Source organism: Zea mays, chromosome 1, assembly GCF_902167145.1.
Source record: "Zea mays cultivar B73 chromosome 1, Zm-B73-REFERENCE-NAM-5.0, whole genome shotgun sequence".
In the NCBI taxonomy this organism is placed as follows: Eukaryota; Viridiplantae; Streptophyta; class Magnoliopsida; order Poales; family Poaceae; genus Zea; species Zea mays.
The window spans coordinates 303,914,768-303,939,997 of NC_050096.1; the positions used below are offsets into that span (position 1 = coordinate 303,914,768).

Consider the following 25,230-nt stretch of genomic DNA (forward strand, 5'->3'; position numbering starts at 1 on the left):
GCCGAGCCAACGGTCCGCCGCGGATTCTGCGCGCGACACGTGGCCAAGCCAACGGTCGGAAGGGGGCACCGGACTGTCCGGTGTGCACCGGACATGTCCGGTGCGCCAACGGCTCCCAGATCTGCAACGGTCGGCTTCGCCATTTAAGGAAAGGAATCGGGCACCGGACACTGTCCGGTGTGCACCGGACTGTCCGGTGCGCCCGATGACAGAAGGCAAGGATGGCCTTCCAGATTTGTTCTCAACGGCTCCTAGCTGCCTTGGGGCTATAAAAGGGACCCCTAGGCGCATGGAGGAGAACATCAAGCATTCCTACAACATTCCTAAGCACCAAGACATCGATCTCACGCATTCGTTTCATTGTGATAGCATCTAGAGCTCTTGTTGAGTTGCGAACTCCTTGAGTTGTGTTGCGAGCTCTTGTTGCGACTTGTGTGCGTGTTGTTGCTCTGATATTTTGAAGTCTTGTGTGCGTTGCTCATTCCCCCTTTGCTCTGTGTTCTTTGTGAACTTCAATTGTAAGGGCGAGAGGCTCCAAGTTGTGGAGATTCCTCGCAAACGGGATTGAGAAAAAGCAAGCAAAACACCGTGGTATTCAAGTGGGTCTTTGGACCGCTTGAGAGGGGTTGATTGCAACCCTCGTCCGTTGGGACGCCACAACGTGGAGTAGGCAAGCGTTGGTCTTGGCCGAACCACGGGATAAACCACTGTGTCGTCTCTGTGATTGATCTCTTGTGGTATTGTGTTTTGTTGAGACTCCTTTCTAGCCACTTGGCATTTATTGTGCTAACACTTAACAAGTTTTTGTGGCTATAAGTTCAAGTTTTACAGGATCACCTATTCACCCCCCCCCCCTCTAGGTGCTCTCAATTGGTATCGGAGTCGTTCTCTTCAAGAAAGGGACTAACCGCCCGAAGAGATGGATCCTAAGGGGAAGGGAATCGTGATCAACGACAAGGAAAAGGAGTCCTTCGTCAACGAGCCAAAAGATGACAAATCCAACGACTCTGGCTCGGGCCACAGACGTAAAGATGGGAAGAAGAAGAAGACAAGACGTATCAAGGAGATCGTCTACTACGACAGCGACGAGTCTACTTCTTCCCACAAGGACGACGACTACGACAAACAAAAGACGGTTAACTCAAACTTTTCTTTTGATTATTCGCGCATTCCGCACAGCTCAAATGCTCATTTGCTCCCCATTCCACTTGGCAAGCCTCCTCACTTTGATGGAGAGGACTACGGATTTTGGAGTCACAAAATGCGTACACACCTATTTTCTCTCCATCCAAGCATTTGGGAGATTGTGGAAAGTGGAATGAAATTTGATAGCTCGGATAGTCCTTCGTTTATTAATGAACAGATCCATAAAAATGCACAAGCTACTATTGTGTTGCTAGCCTCTTTGTGCAGGGACGAGTATCACAAGGTGAGCGGCTTGGACAATGCCAAGCAAATTTGGGACACCCTCAAGATCTCTCATGAGGGGAATGATGTCACCTTACTCACCAAGATGGAGTTGGTGGAGGGCGAGCTCGGACGATTCGCGATGATAAGGGGCGAGGAGCCGACACAAACATACAACCGGCTCAAGATCCTTATCAACAAAATAAGGAGCTACGGAAGCACGCGATGGACGGATCACGACGTCGTCCGCCTAATGCTAAGGTCATTTACCGTTCTTGATCCTCATCTCGTGAACAATATCCGTGAGAATCCCAGGTACACGAAGATGACGCCCGAGGAGGTACTCGGAAAATTCGTAAGCGGGCGGATGATGATCAAGGAGGCAAGATACGTGGACGACGCCTTGAATGGACCGATCAACGAGCCTCAACCCCTTGCTCTCAAGGCAACAAGAAGCAAGGAGGCGCTACCTAGCAGGGTGGCACAAATTGAGGCGGCCGGACTTAATGATGAAGAGATGGCCCTCATCATCAAAAGATTCAAGACGGCGCTTAAAGGTCGCAAGGGACAGCCAAGCAAGACCAAAGCCAAGGGGAAGCGTTCGTGCTTCAAATGCGGTAAGCTTGGTCATTTTATTGCTAATTGTCCCGACAATGATAGTGATCAGGACCAAGGGAACAAGAGGGAGAAGAAGAAGAATTATAAGAAGGCAAAGGGCGAGGCTCATCTTGGCAAGGAGTGGGATTCGGACTGCTCCTCGTCTGACTCCGACAATGAGGGACTCGCCGCCACTGCATTCAACAAGTCATCCCTCTTCCCCAACGAGCGTCACACTTGCCTCATGGCAAGAGAGAAGAAGGTAATCACTCGTAATGATATCACTTATGATTCTTCTAGTGACGATGAGTCTAGTGATGATGAAATAGATTACTCTAGTTTGTTCAAGGGATTGGATAGAAATAAAATTGATAAAATCAATGAATTGATTGATGCCTTGAATGAAAAGGATAGACTTTTAGAAAAGCAAGAGGATTTGTTGTATGATGAACATGATAAGTTTATAGAGGCACACAAATCCTATGCTTTAGAAGTTAAAAGAAATGAAGTGCTTTCTAGTGAATTATCTTCTTGTCATGAAAACATTGCTACTTTAAAGAGTGTTAATGATGACTTAAATGCTAAACTAGAAGTAGCTAGTAAATCAACATCTTGTGTAGAAATTGTTGAAACGTGCACTAGGTGTAAAGATCTTAATGTTGATGCTTGTAGTAAACATCTAGTTTCAATTTCTAAATTGAATGATGAAGTGGCTAGTCTTAATGCTCAACTTAAGGCTAGCAAAAGCGAATTTGATAAGCTAAAATTTGCAAGGGATGCCTACACGATTGGTAGACACCCCTCAATTAAGGATGGACTTGGCTTCAAAAGGGAAGCCAAGAACTTAACAAGCCATAAGGCTCCCATTCCCGCTAAGGAGAAAGGGAAGGCCCCTATGGCTACTAGTGCTAAAAGGAACCATGCCTTTTTGTATCATGATAGGAAAAATTCTAGAAATGCTTCTAGAAGTTATGATGATTTTGATTCACATGCTTATGATTCTTATGCTATGACTGCTTCTAGTTCTCATGTTGTGCATGATAGAAAGGTTGGTAGAAGAAATGTTATTCACAATATGCCTAGGAGAAATGTTGTTAATGTTCCTAGGAAATTAAATGAACCTTCTACAATATATCATGCTTTGAATGCTTCCTTTGCAATTTGTAGAAAGGATAGAATGGTGATTGCTAGGAAGTTAGGGGCAAAATGCAAGGGTGATAAAACTTGCATTTGGATCCCTAAGGAAATTGTGACTAACCTTGTAGGACCCAACAAGAGTTGGGTACCTAAGTCCTAAGCCTAAATTTGCCTTGCAGGTTTATGCATCCGGGGGTTCAAGCTGGATTATTGATAGCGGATGCACAAACCATATGACGGGGGAGAAGAAGATGTTCACCTCCTACGTCAAGAATAAGGATTCCCATGATTCAATTATATTCGGTGAAGGGAATCAAGGCAAGGTAAAAGGGTTAGGTAAAATTGCAATCTCAAACGAGCACTCAATTTCTAATGTGTTTTTAGTTGAGTCCTTGGGATATAATTTGCTATCTGTTAGTCAATTATGCAACATGGGATATAACTGTCTATTTACAAATGTAGATGTGTCTGTCTTTAGAAGAAGTGATGGTTCACTAGCTTTTAAGGGTGTATTAGACGGCAAACTTTATTTAGTTGATTTTGCAAAAGAAGAGGCCGGTCTAGATGCATGCTTAATAGCTAAGACTAGCATGGGCTGGCTGTGGCATCGCCGCTTAGCACATGTGGGGATGAAGAACCTTCACAAGCTTCTAAAGGGAGAACACGTGATAGGTTTGACTAATGTGCAATTCGAAAAAGATAGACCTTGTGCAGCTTGTCAAGCAGGGAAACAGGTGGGAAGCTCTCATCACACCAAAAATGTGATGACAACATCAAGACCCCTGGAGCTGCTACATATGGACCTCTTCGGACCCGTCGCCTATCTGAGCATAGGAGGAAGTAAGTATGGTCTAGTTATCGTTGATGACTTTTCCCGCTTCACTTGGGTGTTCTTTTTGCAGGATAAATCTGAAACCCAAGGGACCCTCAAGCGCTTCCTCAGGAGAGCTCAAAATGAGTTTGAGCTCAAGGTGAAGAAGATAAGGAGCGACAACGGGTCCGAGTTCAAGAACCTTCAAGTGGAGGAGTTCCTTGAGGAGGAAGGGATCAAGCACGAGTTCTCCGCTCCCTACACACCACAGCAAAATGGTGTGGTAGAGAGGAAGAACAGGACGCTAATCGATATGGCGAGAACGATGCTTGGAGAATTCAAGACCCCCGAGTGTTTCTGGTCGGAAGCCGTGAACACGGCTTGCCACGCCATCAACAGGGTCTACCTTCACCGCCTCCTCAAGAAGACGTCGTATGAGCTTCTAACCGGTAACAAACCCAATGTATCTTACTTTCGTGTATTTGGGAGCAAGTGCTACATTCTAGTAAAGAAGGGTAGAAATTCTAAGTTTGCTCCCAAAGCTGTAGAAGGGTTTTTGTTAGGTTATGACTCAAATACAAAGGCGTATAGAGTCTTCAACAAATCATCGGGTTTGGTTGAAGTCTCTAGCGACGTTGTATTTGATGAGACTAATGGCTCTCCAAGAGAGCAAGTTGTTGATTGTGATGATGTAGATGAAGAAGATGTTCCACCGGCCGCTATACGAACCATGGCGATTGGAGAAGTGCGGCCACAGGAACAAGATGGACAAGATCAACCTTCTTCCTCAACAACGGTGCATCCCCCGACTCAAGACGATGAACAGGTTCATCAAAAGGAGGCGTGTGATCAAGGGGGAGCACAAGATGATCACGTGATGGAGGAAGAAGCGCAACCGGCACCTCCAACCCAAGTTCGAGCGATGATTCAAAGGGATCATCCCGTCGACCAAATTCTGGGTGATATCAGCAAGGGAGTAACTACTCGATCTCGATTAGTTAATTTTTGTGAGCATTACTCTTTTGTCTCTTCTATTGAGCCTTTCAGGGTAGAAGAGGCCTTGCTAGATCCGGACTGGGTGTTGGCCATGCAGGAGGAACTCAACAACTTCAAGCGCAATGAAGTTTGGACACTGGTGCCTCGTCCTAAGCAAAACGTTGTGGGAACCAAGTGGGTATTCCGCAACAAACAGGACGAGCACGGGGTGGTGACGAGGAACAAGGCTCGACTTGTGGCAAAAGGTTATGCCCAAGTCGCAGGTTTGGACTTTGAGGAGACTTTTGCTCCTGTGGCTAGGCTAGAATCAATTCGTATCTTGCTAGCATATGCCGCTCACCATTCTTTCAGGTTGTACCAAATGGATGTGAAGAGCGCTTTCCTCAACGGGCCGATCAAGGAGGAGGTGTACGTGGAGCAACCCCCTGGCTTCGAGGATGAACGGTACCCCGACCACGTGTGTAAGCTCTCTAAGGCGCTCTATGGACTTAAGCAAGCCCCAAGAGCATGGTATGAATGCCTTAGAGACTTCTTAATTGCTAATGCTTTCAAGGTTGGGAAAGCCGATCCAACTCTCTTTACTAAGACATGTGATGGTGATTTGTTTGTGTGCCAAATTTATGTCGATGACATAATATTTGGTTCTACTAACCAAAAGTCTTGTGAAGAGTTTAGCAGGGTGATGACGCAGAAATTCGAGATGTCGATGATGGGCGAGTTGAACTATTTCCTTGGGTTCCAAGTGAAGCAACTCAAGGACGACACCTTCATCTCCCAAACGAAGTACACACAAGATCTGCTAAAGCGGTTTGGGATGAAGGACGCCAAGCCCGCAAAGACTCCGATGGGAACCGACGGACACACCGACCTCAACAAAGGAGGTAAGTCCGTTGATCAAAAAGCATACCGGTCAATGATAGGGTCTTTACTTTATTTATGTGCTAGTAGACCGGATATTATGCTTAGCGTATGCATGTGTGCTAGATTCCAATCCGATCCTAAGGAGTGTCACTTAGTGGCGGTGAAGCGAATTCTAAGATATTTGGTTGCTACGCCCTGCCTCGGGCTCTGGTATCCAAAAGGGTCTACCTTTGACTTGGTTGGATACTCAGATTCTGACTATGCTGGATGTAAGGTCGATAGGAAGAGTACATCAGGGACGTGCCAATTCTTAGGAAGGTCCCTGGTGTCGTGGAACTCTAAGAAACAAACCTCCGTTGCCCTATCCACCGCTGAGGCCGAGTATGTTGCCGCAGGACAGTGTTGCGCGCAACTACTTTGGACGAGGCAAACCCTCCGGGACTTTGGCTACAATCTGAGCAAAGTCCCACTCCTATGTGATAATGAGAGTGCTATCCGCATGGCAGAAAATCCTGTTGAACACAGCCGCACAAAGCACATAGACATCCGGCATCACTTTTTGAGAGACCACCAGCAAAAGGGAGATATCGAAGTGTTTCATGTTAGCACCGAGAACCAGCTAGCCGATATCTTTACCAAGCCTCTAGATGAGAAGACCTTTTGCAGGTTGCGTAGTGAGCTAAATGTCTTAGATTCGCGGAACTTGGATTGATTTGTAGCATACATGTGTTTATGCCTTTGATCATATTCCTTATGCATTTTGTTGCTTAATATTGGTGCTCAAGTTGTACAAACACTCCCTGGACCTCACAAGTCCATTGCAAAGTGATGCACATGTTTAGGGGGAGATGTGTTACAACTTGACCCTTTAAGACTAACCCTGTGCTTGAGTTTGATGCTTTAGTCTTAAAGAAGGATTGAAAGGGAAAAGGTGGACTTGGACCATGCAAGACTTCCACTGCACTCCGATGAAAAGAGTAACTTTTCCAAGTTCATCTTTAAATTCTTATTGCCTATTTTGCTCTTAATTGAAGAATTTGGTGAGGCAATGGGGTTCTAGGGCCAAGATTGATCCCATTTTGGTGCTTGATGCCAAAGGGGGAGAAAATAAAGGCCAAAGCAATAAATGGATCAGCTACCACTTGAGAAACTTTGAAAACAGTAGGATAGAGCTTTTGGTTTGTCAAAACTAGGATAGAGCTTTTGGTTTGTCAAAACTCTTGCATTGTCTCTTTTGTCAAAAGTTGGCCTCTTGTGGGGAGAAGTGTTGATTATGGGAAAAAGGGGGAGTTTTTGGAATCTTGAATCAATTTTCTATGGAAAACCTCTCTTTATGTCTCTACAAGTGGATTTGACTTAGAGATAGGATTTTGAGTTTGATTTAAACAAACCAAGTGGTGGCAAAGGATGATCCATATATGCCAAATTGAATCAAAATAAATTTGAGTTTTTATTTGAAGTGATATTGCACTTGTTCTAGTTGCTTTATGTTGTGTTGGCATAAATCACCAAAAAGGGGGAGATTGAAAGGGAAATGTGCCCTTGGGCCATTTCTAAGTATTTTGGTGATTGAGTGCCAACACAAGTGCTTAAATGTGAATCTATGCCCATGGATGGACAAAGTGCAAATCAAGAGTAAAGGTATGTTTCTAAGCCTTAGTACATTGTTTTGAAGACTAATGTATTGTGTCTAAGTGCTTGAAACAGGAGAAATCGAGTCAAAGAAAAGTTGGCTGTGTACAGCCAAGGGGCTGTTCGGTCTGGAGCACCGGACTGTCCGGTGGTGCACCGGACAGTGTCCGGTGTGCCAGGCTGCCTCGGCCGAAGAGGCCGCTCTCGGGAATTTGCTGACGGCGTACGGCTAAAATTCACCGGACTGTCCGGTGTGCACCGGACTGTCCGGTGAGCCAACGGTCGGCCGAGCCAACGGTCCGCCGCGGATTCTGCGCGCGACACGTGGCCAAGCCAACGGTCGGAAGGGGGCACCGGACTGTCCGGTGTGCACCGGACATGTCCGGTGCGCCAACGGCTCCCAGATCTGCAACGGTCGGCTTCGCCATTTAAGGAAAGGAATCGGGCACCGGACACTGTCCAGTGTGCACCGGACTGTCCGGTGCGCCCGATGACAGAAGGCAAGGATGGCCTTCCAGATTTGTTCTCAACGGCTCCTAGCTGCCTTGGGGCTATAAAAGGGACCCTAGGCGCATGGAGGAGAACATCAAGCATTCCTACAACATTCCTAAGCACCAAGACATCGATCTCACACATTCGTTTCATTGTGATAGCATCTAGAGCTCTTGTTGAGTTGCGAACTCCTTGAGTTGTGTTGCGAGCTCTTGTTGCGACTTGTGTGCGTGTTGTTGCTCTGATATTTTGAAGTCTTGTGTGCGTTGCTCATTCCCCCTTTGCTCTGTGTTCTTTGTGAACTTCAATTGTAAGGGCGAGAGGCTCCAAGTTGTGGAGATTCCTCGCAAACGGGATTGAGAAAAAGCAAGCAAAACACCGTGGTATTCAAGTGGGTCTTTGGACCGCTTGAGAGGGGTTGATTGCAACCCTTGTCCGTTGGGACGCCACAACGTGGAGTAGGCAAGCGTTGGTCTTGGCCGAACCACGGGATAAACCACTGTGTCGTCTCTGTGATTGATCTCTTGTGGTATTGTGTTTTGTTGAGACTCCTTTCTAGCCACTTGGCATTTATTGTGCTAACACTTAACAAGTTTTTGTGGCTATAAGTTCAAGTTTTACAGGATCACCTATTCACCCCCCCCTCTAGGTGCTCTCAAAAATATATAGGGAAGATGAGAGAATCTTCCTATATAGAGGATGAGTAATATCCTCTATATTTTAAAACATGTTTTAGAGAACCATTAGAACATATAGAGGATAGAATCTTTATCATATATTTAGATATAGCACCATTTACTTGTTCTAATTGGAAACAATCTAACATAGCAAGGAGAAGGGTTTTAGGGAAGAGAGCATGTCATGTGCATATGAGAGTGTGGTGCACATATCAAACCACAATCACATGTCTAATGTTTTTTGGTACCCTACATATTTTGCAAAGAACATCTTCTACTATTATTCTTCACGATTTCTATCTTGTCTTGTGCATGAAAGGATAAGTGCAGGGGAATGTTGAATCTAAAATGAATATTCACGGTTTATGGGATATTTGGAAGCAAAGTGTTTTTTAAGTTTTGAGATAAAACCGTGGTATTGAAGAATACTATAGTATTTTTTGTCAAGTGGTATTTTGCTACATTGTTTTTTTGGAGTATTTGAAACTCCACTACAACTCAAAATTTTTGTCTATAACTAGCATTACACATGCGTGTTAAAAACCATAGTTTGAGATGTTTCATTTCTAAACCCGTATTGCTAAGAGTGATATAAAAATTACTACGTTATATCATGACATCTTAAAACTATAGTTCCAAACACATGTATGTAACATGGGTTTTATATCGCAGGTCTTGGCACGGATACGGTTTTTTCTGATACGCCTTCGTCGAGGAGTGACGGACCACAAGTTCTAATCGCGGCGGCGGACTCGCCCCGTCCGGCCGCCCCTCTCAGGGATGATTTGGTGATTAGGGATCCCTAGGGGATCCACGGGGGAGGAATTCCCTTGCAATTCAATTTTGAATAGCAAGAGGATTTCTTCCCCTCGGGATCCCCGGTCACCAAATTAGCCCTCACGCTCTCGCTGTCTCGCTTCCTGGCCGCGAAGCTCCAGTTCAGTCTCCGCCACTCGTGCTCTCGTAGCGTAGAGCGAGGCCAGGGCGGGACCAGCGTGGCCGGCGAGAGGGGATGGCGGGCTCGGCCGCGTACTCTGCTTCCGCTACCACCGTGGTGGCGATGGCCAAGGGCAACGGCAACAGCAAGGGCGTCAGAGGCGGCGGCTCCGCGGGCACCAACAAGGTCAGCCTCCGCTCCGCTCGGCTCAGTCTCCTTTCCTACTGAATTCCGATTCCATGGCCTCGGATTTGGGCGGGCCATCGTCTGGGATGGAGCAATGCAGGGGGAGACGGTGCGTAGGATTGAATCGTTGTTTCTTGCTGCATGAACTCGGCAGGGGCTCTTCGCGGGTGGATTTTATTTGTTGCTTTCATGGAACATGGAAAGCGAGATAACGAAATTCCATGGGTGTCCAATCGAGTGTGTGATCAGGGAAAGAAAAGGTAGAGGACCTCTTATGTTGGTTCCTGTCTTCCTGCTACTTTAGAGAATAGGTCTTCCAGGTAAATGATTGTTAATGGGATACTATCACAAATCATTGCGTTTTAGGATTATGAACACATTATGATCACTTATCTTGCACCTAGGAGGTACGAGCGAAAAGCCTCTAGCTGAGTTTTGATTAGGTGGTCTGGGTTGCACTCCTCAAATTCTGAGTTTGATTCCATGTGGAAGCGAATTTTCAGGCTGAGTTAGGTCTAAGGTCTGACCCAGTCACGGTCATGGGCTATGGTGCCCGCATGCAACAATGGTAGGGTGATTCAGAAACAGATTTCAGCAGGCTCCAGGATACTAGTATGAATGATTATGCAAAGCTACCCCAACCTATTTCTTGCACCTTATAAAAAATCATAGCTCTTGCAGATTGCAAACCCAAAGTTGGCATGTATACTGCCTGCACCATGTACTTTTCTTATATTTTTCGTATTATATCTGAAATAGAATGATGACACAAGCTAATCCCATCGAAAACAGATCTCTTACTTCAGTCAAACTGCGTGGTCTGAACATTTTAGCAGAATCTAAAAACATGGTATATATATGTCAGCATGCATTCAGTTTCTGTTTTTTGAAGCAAATGGCATGAGCTCTGCCTCTCAATTAAGACGAAAAAGAAGTTACATGTACAAGAAAGGGAAGCCAAAGCCAAGTGCCTAACCATGTGATGCCTGCCACAGGACACCCGAAAGGCTGGCTAACCCACCTATGCGACACATCAAAGCACAAAACTACCATGAATCATTGTTACCGAGCATGGTTGCATAGCATTCAACAGCTCTTACTTCCCATTGCAGACTCTAGACGACACATCCTAACCATGCCAGACAAATGGGCCAGAAGCAAGAGTCTGTTACAATACAAGTCATCATTGCCAAGCAGCCAAGCTCAAACGCGTCGTGAAGAGTATCTCTGACTTCCTATATCAAACCAACACCCAGCCTCGACAGATGCCAAACCTCAAATGCAAAACCCTAGTCATCGAAGGAGGGTGTGTCCGCGTCATCGTTGTCAAAGCCATATCCCCTAGTAGCTCCAACTTTACGCTGCAAGACCCACCTCCACGCGTCAATTGGGCACCGAGAAGTGAAGAGCAACCACAGAAGATGACATCCATCAAAGTTAAGGTGAATTTCCAACAATGATGCCTTAAGGAAGGGAAGGATGCTGATAGTGCCACCATTGCTTGTCCAAAAAATGGATCGGGTTTTCATGCTTGGAAGACAATGCTAGAGGGGAAATAAGCATGACGCTTCCAAAAGGTAAGGCGACACCCCGTATCACCAATGTCGGGCCATGATGCCAATCACCCGGTCACCCCTTGCCTAGCACCACCATTGTTGTCGCTGCCCTACCGCCCCATAGACGCCTCTAGAGAAGCATCGACGCGCCAACTGCACAGAGTAGTCGTACAACTGTGTTGGACGCCACTCCCTTTGACCGGGCATCTCACAGAACTGGACTTGACCCTACCGCACATGCAACACCACCACACACCATAGTAGTCACCATCGCTAGCTCTGCCTCTCCACCTAGGCGCCACCTGGCGCTATCCATAACCGCAGTGCCACCACCATGGACGTGGCCCCTGCCTCGGGAGCCTTGGATCTGGCCACCAGAGCACTAGCTTTGGTGCCCTGGGCCGGTGCCGCCGCCATCTTCACCGCCCAATGCTCGCTACCCACCCTAGGGTGTGGCACGTCGGTGCACTGCGCAAATCCAGCCGAGACCACTGAATCTAGTCATTGTGGCAAGGAAGCCACCTCAAGACATCGTTGTCGTCATCCTAGCAACGGTCGAGCCACCGATGCGGCAAAGGCCCCACTGTCGCCTTCCTTGCACCCGCATGCTCTCCGATGGGACGCTCTGTCGACGAAGAGGGGGGTGGCGGCATGGGGCAATTTCTGCCTAGATGACACGGACGGGGGGGGGGGGGGGGATGCATTCAATATTTGTATGATTGTATTACACGATTTAGAACTTCTAGCATAACAAGTTGTGGACAAGTAGTTACAAAATCTCTACTAATGAGGCCAAAGTTGACTAAGCTTTTTAGTGTATGTGGTCCGTGGAAAAACTGCAAAACTTCAATAAGGATAATTTTTAACTACTCTAGTACCTATCTTCCATCATAATCGGTTTTTGGATATTCAAGTCCTAGCAAGTTCGTCTATTGCATCATGTAATTCTACAGCAATAGCTTGTCAATGTCATCACATCTAAAATGAAATTAAAAAAATTCATCTTATGCTAAAGCTGACTATTTTCCACTGCGATCACTTACCTTGAACCTAGGAGGTGGGATTTCTGCAATTTGCAACCGATCAGAAGTACGGTTGGAGCATCCTAACAATGATGTCTATTATTTGTAGGTGACACGACCTCCTAGGATTACATCTAATGTTAAGCAGAACTTGAGGATTCTAAAATTTTGGAAGGTAACTCTTATCGCATTCAGTTTTAAAACTTCCTTTCTAACATTGCCATTGTCTATCTGCCTCGGGTGCTTAAATTTGTGCCGTGCTAAACAGCATATAAATTTTCTAGTCACATTGTAACTGCATCAAGCATTTCTTTGGTGCGCTCATTTATTTTTGTTTCAAAAAAAAACGTATTGAGTACATGCAAGGTTATTTTTTGCATTTACAGACCGACATGGGGTCAGATTATCAGATGCATACAATGCTTTTGTAGTTAGATATGAACTCACAGTAGTTCTACTTTGTAATGCAGTGCATTATTTTAGAGTAAAACACATTAGTTGTTACAGTACCTAAACCTTTGTTATCAGGAATTTGAAAGGAGGCAAACAAGTGGACCTCAGCCTGCTACTAGGTACCGCAAAAAGAAAGTAATAAAAGAAGTGCTTCCTGATGACACAGACTTCTACGAGGATCCTTCTTCCACTCTTCACTTGTCAGGCTTGTCCTTCCTTTCAAATCCAAGACTACTCTTTTTCTCTTAAAATTAGTGATGATTCAAATTGGTCATTCTGAGTTGCTGACTTTGCCTTTTCATTTAATATAGGACAAATGAGGGTTTGGAAATTGCTTCACCAGTTATTCTCGTGGATGGCTACAATGTATGTGGTTACTGGGGAAAGCTTAAGAAGGATTTCATGAATGGGAGACAAGAAATTGCTAGACAAACACTCATTGATGAGCTGGTATCTTTCAGTGCAGTAAGAGGTCTCCACTAAAGGATTAAACTAGTTATAATAATAAAAATATCTCAGTTGAGGTTTCTCAAAAGAAAAAGGGTTGCAATCATGCTGCCTACTTGAGCAATAACTTAAAGCTGATACGAAGTTGAACTGCTTAGTGTACTATGATTTGCAGTAAATTTAATCACAGCTTATAAATGAATCTGACTAACCAAGTGTGAAACATAAGTCAATCAGGTTTTCTTTACCTGATTGCAATGCCACTTCCCCTTCATTTTCTCAGCAGTTTTTAATTTCCTTGATAGCCATGTACAATCTTATGCCGGCTTTTATATCATTTGTCACAATTATATTGCAGAGGTAAAAGTTGTAGTGGTATTTGATGCTGCCAATTCAGGGCTTTCCACACATAAGGAAACATATAAAGGGTAAGAAACTATAATCTTGACTTTTGGTGCTAGTTTTTTCCCCTTCACTAGATAACAATCCATGCAAAGAGATCTGACTGATAAAATAAGTGGAAGTTCCATATTTCTGTCAGATCTTTACAAGCAGTTATTAGAGAAAACCTAACAAACAGATTTTGCATCATCGAACAGGGTCGATGTTGTATATTCTGCCGACTTATCTGCTGATTCTTGGATTGAGAAGGAGGTACATATTGGAATCGCACATCAGAAGCATTGGTTAGAGTTCCTTGTATAGAATTATGACGCTACTCACCAGTGTATGGTTGATGATCGAGTTAGTTATTTAGGCTATGTTTTTGGTGCAGTCCAGTGCAATTTCTGTAGTCCTTGAGTGGTCAATGGAGGTGGTAGTTTCCTTTTCCTCATATCTGAACCGAAGTCTCATGAGCCATGTTTGTGCTATGTTCTTGGGGACAGATGCTTGATGTTGTAAACGTTTGAGCCTGAATTTGGTCCTGATAGCAATGCTAACGGGCCAAGGGTTCTCACTGGAAATTTAAAAAACTCACCAGTCATAACCAACTGCACTAGGCCAGGTCATAGCGGTACATCTTAATCCTACCTCGGTCATAACCAACTGATTGAAACTTTAGAGATTCTACGGAAAGGGATCTGCAATAGAAATACAATATCTAGCCATCTAGGAGCAGATTGCTGGTCCAAAGTAATGCATTTTTGTTCCCATTTCATCAAGAGGCATTTTTACTATAATATTAATTTTGGCACTACAATTTTTCTCTGGATGTGGGCACATGATTTTTTTGGAGCAAATGCTCTTGAAATGACTTCATATCTGAACACAGAAGAAATACATAATATCTAGCTACTGAGTGTTTTGCTGGTTCTTTCACCTATATAGGTTGAAGCTTTGGTGGCAGATGGCTGCCCAAAAGTGTGGGTAGTAACATCCGATGCACTGGAGCAACAATTAGCTCATGGAGAAGTATGTTTCTTCCTTCTAGGATAAGCTGCTTTTATTTATCTCTACCAGGGAATAGACATTTTTTTAGTATTTTTCTTGCAAGAAAAAAAGTCTTGTACTTTTGCTATTAAGTTCTGCCACAAATTTCACGGTAGTATTATGGATTAAGTTTGGCCAAAAATGCTCGCTGGTTCTTTTCTTGGAAACATGAATGTGATTGTTAAATTTCAAAACCAATGGTAGACATGGAAATTTGGAAATGAATAGGAAATGACAGCGATTTAGGAAGCTGCTCTGTATATGAAAATAGGGTTTACATTTGTGAGGAAATTATGGGCCAAATCAAGATGGAGAGCACTAGAAACTTTATACTTACAGCATACATACAAAGATGGTGTTTGTTGCTACTTTCTTTTTGTCACTGCATATTTCACATGTTGCATTCGTGATGGTCTGAAAGGTAGTTTGTATTGTATACTCTGTAGGGTGCTCTTATCTGGAGCTCTAAAAGATTGGTCAAAGAGGTTAGTCCATTTTTTGTTGCATTTCCTGGATTCGAATTTCTCAAACAATATATATTTTTCCTGTGGATCTGCAGCTAAAGGAATCGGAGAAGGAACTCGATCTAGAACTGAAGGAAACCAGGTTGTTAAGTTATATCTTTGCAACGATGGTGCACCATTTTGTTTTGGAAGATTTCCTCTGTGCATGAAAGACAGAATTTCACCTATCCACCTGTGGAGCTGGAAAAAAAATTGCCTGCGCTAAATTTAGATATGTTCTATGTGAACTTAAAATTGACAGGTCGACATCGTTGCAAGGAAAACTCCTGCAGCACAAGCTGAACCCAAAGGTTGTGCGCGCACTGAAAGGTCTTAGGAACAAGCTTGAAGAACAAGAGCGGGGAAAGAAGTGAACAGGAACCACTGGTTGACAGGAAAGAGAGCAGGTGTACAGAAGTGGCGTTTGTGCGGCCGACGGACATCAACTAACACTGGAGGCTGGATCCACTGAAAGTTTGATGCGAACATCATGTAAATGGATCTGGCTTCCTTTTGGGTGCAGTCAGTTTGGTGTAGGCACCATCAGAGCCCTGTGAAAAATAGAAGCACTCACGCATGGTAGCAGCTTGTTATTGTTGTTAGCTGCTGACGCTTTGAGGCATGTCAACAAGTAGAGATGGATTGCAAATCCTAATCAATGTATATTACTTTGTGTGTGTTGTTATTGCGATAACAGTCAAAACCTTCCTGTACTGGTTCACCGCACCACAGCTAGCAGTGTCCAATTCAATTCACATTCAGCTGAATAACAATTATTTTTTTTACGTCGAAAAAGTTGTGTATATATGATGTAGTACTTGGGAAACTACGTGTGCTAGAAGCATGGCGTCAGGGGGCTGGATGACCATTTGGCAATGCAGAGATGGCCTTGTCGTATATGAGAATTATTCTCTGGGGACCTTAGAACACAACCAATTGCAGGGAATATATGGATGCAACATCAAAACATGACACCCTGATTTCTTTTGTTGCCAGCAGTAAGCTATCTATATAATTCTGCAGATTCACAACAACAAAGATTGCTCAAACAAAAAAAACTCTGATTTTAAGCTCCGCTTGATCTTGTATCATCAGCATATTCATTATCTTGGGTTTCATCTAAGCTAGCCTCGGTATCCCCATCAACGTCCATATCTTCTGAAGCTTTGCCTTCGGTGGATGGAGGCATGTGACTACTCGCCGCCCTGGTGGTGTAATTGCTTTCTTCTGTAATGTTAGCCCCAGTGTGCTTTTCAATCATTCCAGAAATAGCTAACTTCGGAGACCATTCAAGAACGTCATCGATTATGTTAGAAACCTTCTTTTGGTACCTGGCAAGAGAGGGGCAACAATATAGAAAGGGTTAATAAAGCGATTCAGAACACTCAATCAAATTTCATTGCTGGTGACAGTTTACGAAGGTCGCTACCATCGTTAACCATATTAATAAGGATACTCACGTGGCTGAGTTACCATCTAAAATAATGCGACAGATCCATATATTAGATTAGATTGTAGTAAGACAAACACCATCTTATAGATGGCTACATGATTCGCTGAAAAACTGGACAAGGCCTAAAGCAATTTTGAAGTAAATTTCATAGTAGTTTAATTTTTTGGTAGTTATTAAACCTAATGGATTGAACATTTCCAGGAAGATAGAGCAATCCGCAGCAAGTATTGTGATGCCTATCATACTGTTTCGTGTGGAATTTGTGGAAAGGAAGAAACAAGTGAAACTTTCCCGAAACATGTGATGTGGGCCTATGACGAGCAGCAGCAGCAGCAGCGTGTTACCCAAAAACAATTAACGAGGGCCTAGACCTTCGGCTGTATCCTGTGTGACTATGTGAGCTTTCTTTGTTTGCCCCCACTAACCTTCTGGGGATATCACATAGTCCATTGGATTCCCAACTTTAATGCAAAGCAGAGCTCCTGCCACTGTTCTTCCAAAAAAAAAGGCAAGGGTGAAACAAATTACCTGGCTCTAGCTGCTTCGTCAGGAGCATGATGCCTAAGCAGTAATATCACCAATAGAGCAACAAGGGCATAGAAAAGTCTTGATGTCCACTTTGGCCGCTCTCCTTCATCCTTTTCAGGCCAAAAACGAACGAGTTCTCTAAAAGTTGTCTCCTCCGCATTTATATTGGGGAAGAACCACACGCGTTTCCCAAGGAGAACCCATAGGATACCAAAGATAGCAGCTCTTACTGAAATTACATTGGAAATATTAGACAAGCAGGGATTACTATAGAGGGCAAAAAAGAGAAGTTAGGATGTGCTTGAAATGGAAAGGTTTAAAAACAGATAACTTATTGTAATGAAACAAGTGAATGATACTCTAATGTTGAGCTCATGGTTCCTACACACACCAAAACTCTTGAGTCTGAACCCATCCCCCCAGTTTTTCCTTTTCTCTAAACATTCATATTGATGCACTGAAGTGTGAGTTCCACACTATTGTCGAAACATCACTTCAAAAACAACCGAACTCAGAAAGTTTGGTGGAGGCTGGAGGTGAATGATACCTATCCACCTAGCATGCTGTGCAGTTTTAAATTGAAGTTTGAATCTTTGTTCGATTGTTTTTTGAACCACTGTATACTCTGTAATGCAACTGTTACATTCATGAAAGAAGAATAATCAAACATACTTTACTCCGCAACATAGTGAGTCAACTAACAAAGCAGCAGCTTGCATATACAGGACTACTAAATAGTTTGTTATGTGCCATGTTAGGATTTAATCAGTGACTAGAAATATATGTGACTGCAAGGTTATCAATATATACTACAAAACTTGTAGCAAGTCAAAACCAACTTCTGATAGCTGTTATCTTATAAACAGCAGGTAAATAGTATTCATTAATCAAATATGCATATGACGGGTATGACCGTATGACGTTGGAAGTGCGCACAACACTACACAGGCAATAAATTGTAGCTTGTTACTCAAATATGCCTAATGACTAAAATGTAATTTGAAAGTGTCTACTTAAGTATAATGTATGTCGTGAATGAAAATACATTTAGGAGAGGGGGGGAGATTTTACGCAAAAGAATGGAGACAATGAAAAGTAGAGCTCCAGCACATGAGTACAGTACAACAATCTTGCACTGGTATGGGTAAACTGGAAATAAGCAGACTGCCAGTGCAAAAAGAGGCCAAACAAATGAAAGAATTGTCTGCCACAAGGTCCTTCTTTTCAGAAACATCCAAGCAAAAAACCCATCATTTTCAGTAAACACTTGTTCCTGCAAGAACAAATCAAACCCACTTGCATAAGAACAAATTTCAGGAAGAAAATAACACTAACACATTCTATAGTGAGTTGTTATGCATAATATCACTTTATCAATGAAAATGTCACAAGATTCAGAAGAAGTAAATTTTTATACATACCAGAGCTCTAACGAAGTATAGGTTTGACATCAATCCATAAAGACAAACAAATTACATCAAAGACACTTGGTCAAACCTAATTAATACCATACTAATTTCAATTCATTTCAATACGAGGGGAATAAGGGAACAGATAGAATTGATTAGAATAGAAACTTACACAGCAGAAGAGTAGAGAAGTTATTAGTTGGCAATGATGGATCTTGCTAAATAAAAAATGTGATTCTTTAATTTACATCATGTTTGATTTGAAATCTCACTGGTTTTCCCTCGTTCAAAATATTTCTTTTTGTCATAGTAATTACACCTATTAACTAAGTGGTAGAAGAAAATTTTCTGCATTATGTGAAACTAGCATACCATATTTCAAAGTAACTGTAGCAAGCAGAAATATTAAGATAATTAGAGCGGAAAATCCTTTACATGGTATCAAGAAAGAAATTTTAATGATGCAACTGTAGAATAACTGAAATGTGGATCTTAGATAATAAATTTACAGTACAGTATGTCACCAATATATCAGTCACCTTTTGCTTTGAGTTGCTTATATGCTGTCTAATTACCTATCTAAACTACTTATAACTGCTCGGGTGCATTGAAAACGCCCCTTTACATAAAAGGGTGATTTTCCTTGAAAAGGGATGTAGTCATATACAGTTTGAAAACATCCATTATTTCGACTAAAAGGTGTCAAATAATGCATAATTGAACTATCTAAAATCTGGATGTTATTATGGTAATGGATTTTGATTTTACCATGATAATAGAGGTGGTGCAATGTCAGTGCAAAATTAGAAGTCTTTAAGAGCAATAGATAATTAGAGACACAGTAGCAGTGTTTTCCTAAACGCTAAACGGTAAACAGTCATTTACCTACCATTTAGCCATTATTCAGGCTACAAGGTCCATTAAATGAGCTAAACATCCAATCAAATGGGATAAACAGACGAGTGAATGGAATCAGCATACCCCCTGTGTAACATTTACAGTATTTAAATGGGCTACACGACTGTTTAGGAGAACATCGCACAGTATTAACAATTAATCCTAACTGACAGGATCAAGAAAAAAATATAACATATACATATTATGTTTTCCATAAGAGGCGTATAATACTTACATTATGTATCTCCAAATGAGCAGGCCATGACGATAGCTTTTTCTTGCCAGGCCTCACAGTTTTCATGACTCGATCACACCTTATCACAAGGTTCTTGGTCAGCAAAGTGTTAACAATGTCTTCCACCTCTAAATCCTTATCTGGCCCCAAAATTTCCCTGACTTCTGGATGATTTTTGACGAAGGTATTGAAATCTTTTCCACGGAAATACTCCACGCGGGTTTCTTGCATGATCGCCCATCTTGATTCCAGTTGTTTGTTATCCCTGACCTTCTCAGCAAACAATTGATAAACATCTTTCTTCGGAGCTGACTTCTCCTAAACAATAGAACAGCAGGTCAGACGTCAGAGAATTATGACAATGGCAGAAAGCACCCTAGCACCATCTCAAGCCGTGGCACAATAACTTTTGCCTGCTTACTTATCCCGAAACAATCAAGAATAGCCCCTGTGACCCATGACCAATGAGAGCCTTCCCAGGCCGAGGAAATGAAACCTTCTAATCACCGTTCCATCCACAGGACCTCATTACACATACCACGAGCTTCTCCAGATCTACGAAAATCTTGAATGGATGAGCAAACAAAAAAAAGGCAGCCTCTAACTAACCATGCGAAAACCCTAATAAAATCCCGCGAAATCGCATCGCACGGACCACACAGAAATTGAAGAGACCAATATAACGACCGCGCTCCCGGATGCACAGTGAAATGCTGGTCCATGAATGACCAGGCAAGCAACGTGTGGAGCGGAGCGGAGCACAGCGGAGGGATCAAGCTCACATGGGGTGCGGCGCGGGAGGAGCGCGAGACGGGGCCGCCGGTCTTCTTCCCCTTGTCCTTGTCCGCCGACTTGGCGGCCGTGGCCTTGGCTCCCTTCCCCGCCATCTTGTCGGAGGAAGGTGGAGCCTTCGCCCGACCGAGAGCGCCGGAACGGAGCGAGAGTCGGGCGGATCTCACGGCGGATTCGACGAAATGTTTGGGGGATTGGGAATCTCGGTTCGCACTAGAACTTTTTTTAGGAAACGGTTCGCACTGTCTGGAACTGCGCGGTGGACAGCGGAAGTGGGCAGGCCCAAGCCCAACTCGCAAGAGGGATTGGAAACAGTGGGCCTCGGCACCGGTGAGGCTGGGCCTGGTGCCAAACTTTGGCAGGCAATTTAAGAAAAACATCATGATGTTCTTATGTATCTCTATCATTAGAGCAACTCCAAAAGATTAATATAAATTTTAGCTAAATTAAAGTATTAAAGGCTATAAAAAAGTAAACAAGTTCCTAATGGGTGGGTATATCCAAGAGAATCTCGAAATTTAGATGATGACATGTAAATCTCAACTACTAAATTAATATCGTTCTTTTGTTTTGCAGCGAATGAATTTTCATCTACCGTTTCCTTGCTTTTACAGGCACCACGCTGCCGAGGAAAAAATGTTATTTTGTCACTCTTGGCTCTGCCTTTCTGTTATTATGTCATCTCATATCTATGACTTGTGAGACCAATTGTGTCTATGATTTGTGAGGCCGATAGCAATTTAGCTAAGTCCATAAATCATAATAGTAAAAGTGCAAATGGCTCTACGCTGATATCTACCATCTCTCCGCCCAGCATCCGCTTTGAACTGCCGCTAAGGCTTGACTCGATATGGCCGACTGGGTGCTTGTTCGGTTATTTTCAATCCATATGGATTGAAGGGGATTGGGAGGGATTTTGACTTACTAGGGATTAAAACCCCTTCAATCCTCCTCAATCCATATGGATTGGGGTAGAACCGAACAAGCCCTGGGGGGCATGGTGTGGTGGCGGTGGGGTGATGTTCATGCTGCTCTCGTCTGGCCTGCTTCTGCAGTTGCCTGCCAAGGGCCGCCACTTCGTCGAGTTTAGCAACTTCCAAACCAGTGGTGCCTCCATCTTCGTCCACACCATCATCTTCTTCGCCCTCGCCATCGTCTTCCTCATCACCAGAACCTTCACAGAGAAACATCTTCAGATTAATACATGGGAAGCTAAGCAGTAAGCACCTGATGCGGCGTTCTTGGACGCAGCTGCCACTGCCAACATGGAGGTGGACGAGGAGTTGGACCTAACGTAATTCATGAACGACTAGTTCTTTGGCGCGATCGGGGCGCGGCACAATGGCAGCGACAACTATGACCTAATTAGTGAGAGAAGCAAGAGGCCCATAGCATCGCCAATGGGAAACAAAAAGCAGGGGAAGGGCAACAACGATGGGGAGGGCGCGAGAGCAAGCGAGAGCGGAAGACCGCGAGAGGGCGCGAGATGGCGAGTCGCACAACCTTGACAAAGATATCGAGCGAGATGAAGAGGCGAGGATAAAGGCGAGTATTGAAACGTGTTATCATCGAGATTTTCTTTTTCTTTACCGAGTACACCGTTTTACAAAGCATGATGGAGTTACTCTTATGTTTATCTCTAGAAGGTTTGATATAAGGAAAACATCAATGTAAGAAAAAACACTTGATGTTTTTATGTATTACACTAAATGGTCAATGCTATTTTTCTTGTTGCATGGTTGCTTGAAAAGTGATTCTTGGAACATTAGGATATATTTTTGTTAATTATCAAAACAAGAGTTTTTTTCTAACTTTGGGATAACTTCGGTTTTCTCAGAAAGAGAAGCCTAAAAACATGCATTTTATATGTATTTATTACTCCCATGTCCTAAAATATATTTCTTTCTAGCTATCTTTTTTCATCTAGATTCGGATAATTGACAATAAATATAGACATGTATACAAATTACATTTATTGGTTAATTAATATATGTCTGTTTAACCCAAATTTAATTATATTTTAAGATGGAGGGAGTATCTTAATTGTGATTTGTTATTTTATCGTATGATAGATTGTGGTAGTTGGAACTGCTAGAAAAATCATGATATTCAAGACCAACAAGTAGAGATGGCAACAGGTGAAGACTCATCGGGTTTCGCTACCCCAGACCCGAGCCCGTCAGACTAAAAACTGCCCACTCCAATATCTATACTCGTGCATGGTACAATTGCATACCCATACCCGTACCCGTGTGGTTCTATACCTGATGGGTATTCCATACCTAATAAGAAAAATGCACAAATATAACAGATACGAATATTATTCAATGTTTAATATATATTTTCATATAGTCATTTTGAACCAATAATAATATATGTTAGTGCATTCTTTCAGCGCACCATAATCTATAATACTAATACAATAACGTTACATGTTTCATGATATATACATGCATCAAAAACTGAAATGTCCACTTGCTGAAAGATGACTTGTATTTGAATCTCAATGGATCAGCTTTCAAGCTCCTACTTCTTGAATATCTTGGAGACAATATCAAAATATCGTTTCTAAAATAAAGAAAGGAATATCATCACACTACAACAAAGTATAATGTCATAAGAATTTTTATGCAAATAAGAAAGTTGTATACCTTATTGTGTTCCTAGTCCCAATCTTAAACAATGGTTGGAGAGCACTCACAAACCTTTGGAAACCAGCGTGATCAACCATGCTCAGTGGATACTCATGTAGAACTATAAAGTTCGCTTCTAGTTGTCTCTCGATCAAATGTATAGTTCTCGACTGAAATTTACCCCTGATTTTGAGGAACCAAACCTTAAAGAAGATTGTGGAAGTGCCTTGTTTCTATCCATCTTTTTTTCAATGTACAAATTTTCAAATGGTCATGAAGATGTTTAGTTCCAATGAATGCTTCTATAGAAAGACACTTAAACCAGTAATTGCACCTGGCCTTTATTACACCTCTTATTTTTACTCTAGTAAACTCATTCCAAACAACTGAAGTAAGTTTTCTCTTAGAACCAGGGTCAACAACTTCAGTATCATCTTCATCTTCTACTATTTGAACATCCTCCTTGCCATTGTAACACCCTGAATTTGAGGGTATAAAATTTCTTTCTTATGACCATCCAAATTCAGGTGTTACTCTTCTCTATCTCACTCTAGTTTCTCTCTCTAGTTTCCTCTCTCTCTTTCTCTTTTAATTAGAGTTAGTTGTATTAGTGAGGGATTATTTATTTTATTTTGTCCAAAACATATGAGTCATGGAATGTTGCATCATATTGAGCCTAAATATTCTTTGAAATGTTGCACATATTTGATTTGGTTTGAATTTGAAACTTGATTTGAATTTAAATTGAAAACCCTAGAGAAAATAAATAGAAAAGCAATTAGAAATTCAAGGAAAAAGGAAAAAGCCAATTCGGCCCAAGGCAGCCCACTTAGCTCAGCCCGCGCGCGTCCGTGCCCACGTGCCCCCTCTGCCTGACAGGCGGGTCCCGCCTGTCGGCGCCACCCGAGCGCGTCTCCCTCTCTCTCTCTCTGTCGCATGGGCCAGACCTGTCGGCGCTAGTTCTCTTGCGCGCACCCGCTCCCCTCTCTCTGTCCCGCCGTCCCCACCTATCAGCTCGTCCTCAACCTCCCACCCATGATCTCCCCGCCGTGGACGCACCCACGTCTGCACGTTCTCCGGCCACATCCGAGCCTCGCGCCTCTTTTGAGCCCCACGCCCTGCTCGCCCACCTCCTCTCTCATTTGCGCCCTCTACCTAGCTCCCTCGCGCTCTCGCTCGCTCTACCCGCGCGAACCGAGAGCCCCACCACCGCCCACCGACGACCCTTGCCTGTTCCGTGGCCACTGTTGCGCCCATGCCCCGTCCAGTGCCACGGTGGGCTTCGCCTTGCCGTCAGCTACTCGGGACACCCTTCGGTGTGCCCTCTCCCTCTCTGTCTCGTCCAGTCCGCGCTCACCGGAGCAGTTTTGCGTAGCCGAAGTCCCGCCGCCGTCGACCTGAGGCTCCACCGCACCCTCGTCGTTCTCCAAGCGTCCCGGAGTTTGCACTCAAGGTGAGCAACATTCACATGCCCTTAATTCGCCAAGTACCGCACCAGAGCCCGCACAATTGCTCGCCGGAGTTAGCTGCGCCGCCGCGGAACCTTTTCCATCGCGGTCTGCGTTCTCTGGCGCCCCCATGCCTGTTTTGTGCCCACGGTCGTGTTCGCCGTGACATGCTAAACGTGTCTGGCCCTTTCCCTAAGCCACCAGAGCCCCGCCGTGGCCAGTCTGCTCGTCTCCGGCGAACTCCCGCTGTGGGACCGAGCGACTCCACCACGCCCAAGTCCTCCCTTGTCGTTAGATCTTAGCCGTCCACCCGAGATCGGGCGGTTTAGACTCAACCCGAGCGGATCTGATCGTAGCCCTCCGATCCAGATCCAACCGTCTCTCCTCTCTCCCCCTCACCCGCGTCTCTGCCCCTGGGCCCATCTGGTCAGCCTGCCCTGGCTCGTTGGTGCCCTGGCCCCGCTTGTCAGCCGCGCTCACGTGCCCACGTGATCTAACCTGGGTCGTTGATGTCTGATCCGACGGCTGAGGTTACCCCATACCCCTTCGCGTGGTTGTTTTGCTTAAGAGACCCCTGGTTTTAGGAAATCAACCTGTCGTCCTCGGTTTTAGCGCATAGGTCCCTGGTTTCTTTAGAATAGCCCCTTGGACTTATATTTAATCACAGATTTAGCCCTAATTTCACATTTC

The 25,230-nt window shown here is 43.9% G+C and overlaps 2 protein-coding genes across 2 annotated transcripts; one reads left to right on the forward strand and one right to left on the reverse strand.

Annotated features, from left to right (window-relative positions):
- Nucleotides 1–9,309: 9,309 nt before the first annotated feature.
- Nucleotides 9,310–15,985, forward strand: LOC100217107 (uncharacterized). Its single transcript, NM_001143476.2, has 10 exons — nt 9,310–9,733; nt 12,421–12,486; nt 12,840–12,964; nt 13,076–13,236; nt 13,570–13,639; nt 13,811–13,865; nt 14,541–14,624; nt 15,089–15,127; nt 15,202–15,248; nt 15,408–15,985. The coding sequence occupies exons 1-10, from the start codon at nt 9,623–9,625 to the stop codon at nt 15,517–15,519; spliced, it is 870 nt and encodes a 289-aa protein (NP_001136948.1). The 5' UTR covers nt 9,310–9,622; the 3' UTR covers nt 15,520–15,985.
- A 57-nt stretch (nt 15,986–16,042) lies between these two features.
- LOC100286182 (uncharacterized) lies at nt 16,043–20,655 on the reverse strand. The gene is made up of 5 exons (NM_001400782.1): nt 20,450–20,655; nt 19,668–19,985; nt 18,198–18,399; nt 17,127–17,355; nt 16,043–16,476 (listed from the first exon to the last, which is right to left on the reverse strand). Exons 1-5 carry the CDS (start codon nt 20,552–20,554, stop codon nt 16,212–16,214), a joined length of 1,119 nt encoding a protein of 372 aa, NP_001387711.1. The 5' UTR covers nt 20,555–20,655; the 3' UTR covers nt 16,043–16,211.
- Nucleotides 20,656–25,230: the final 4,575 nt, after the last annotated feature.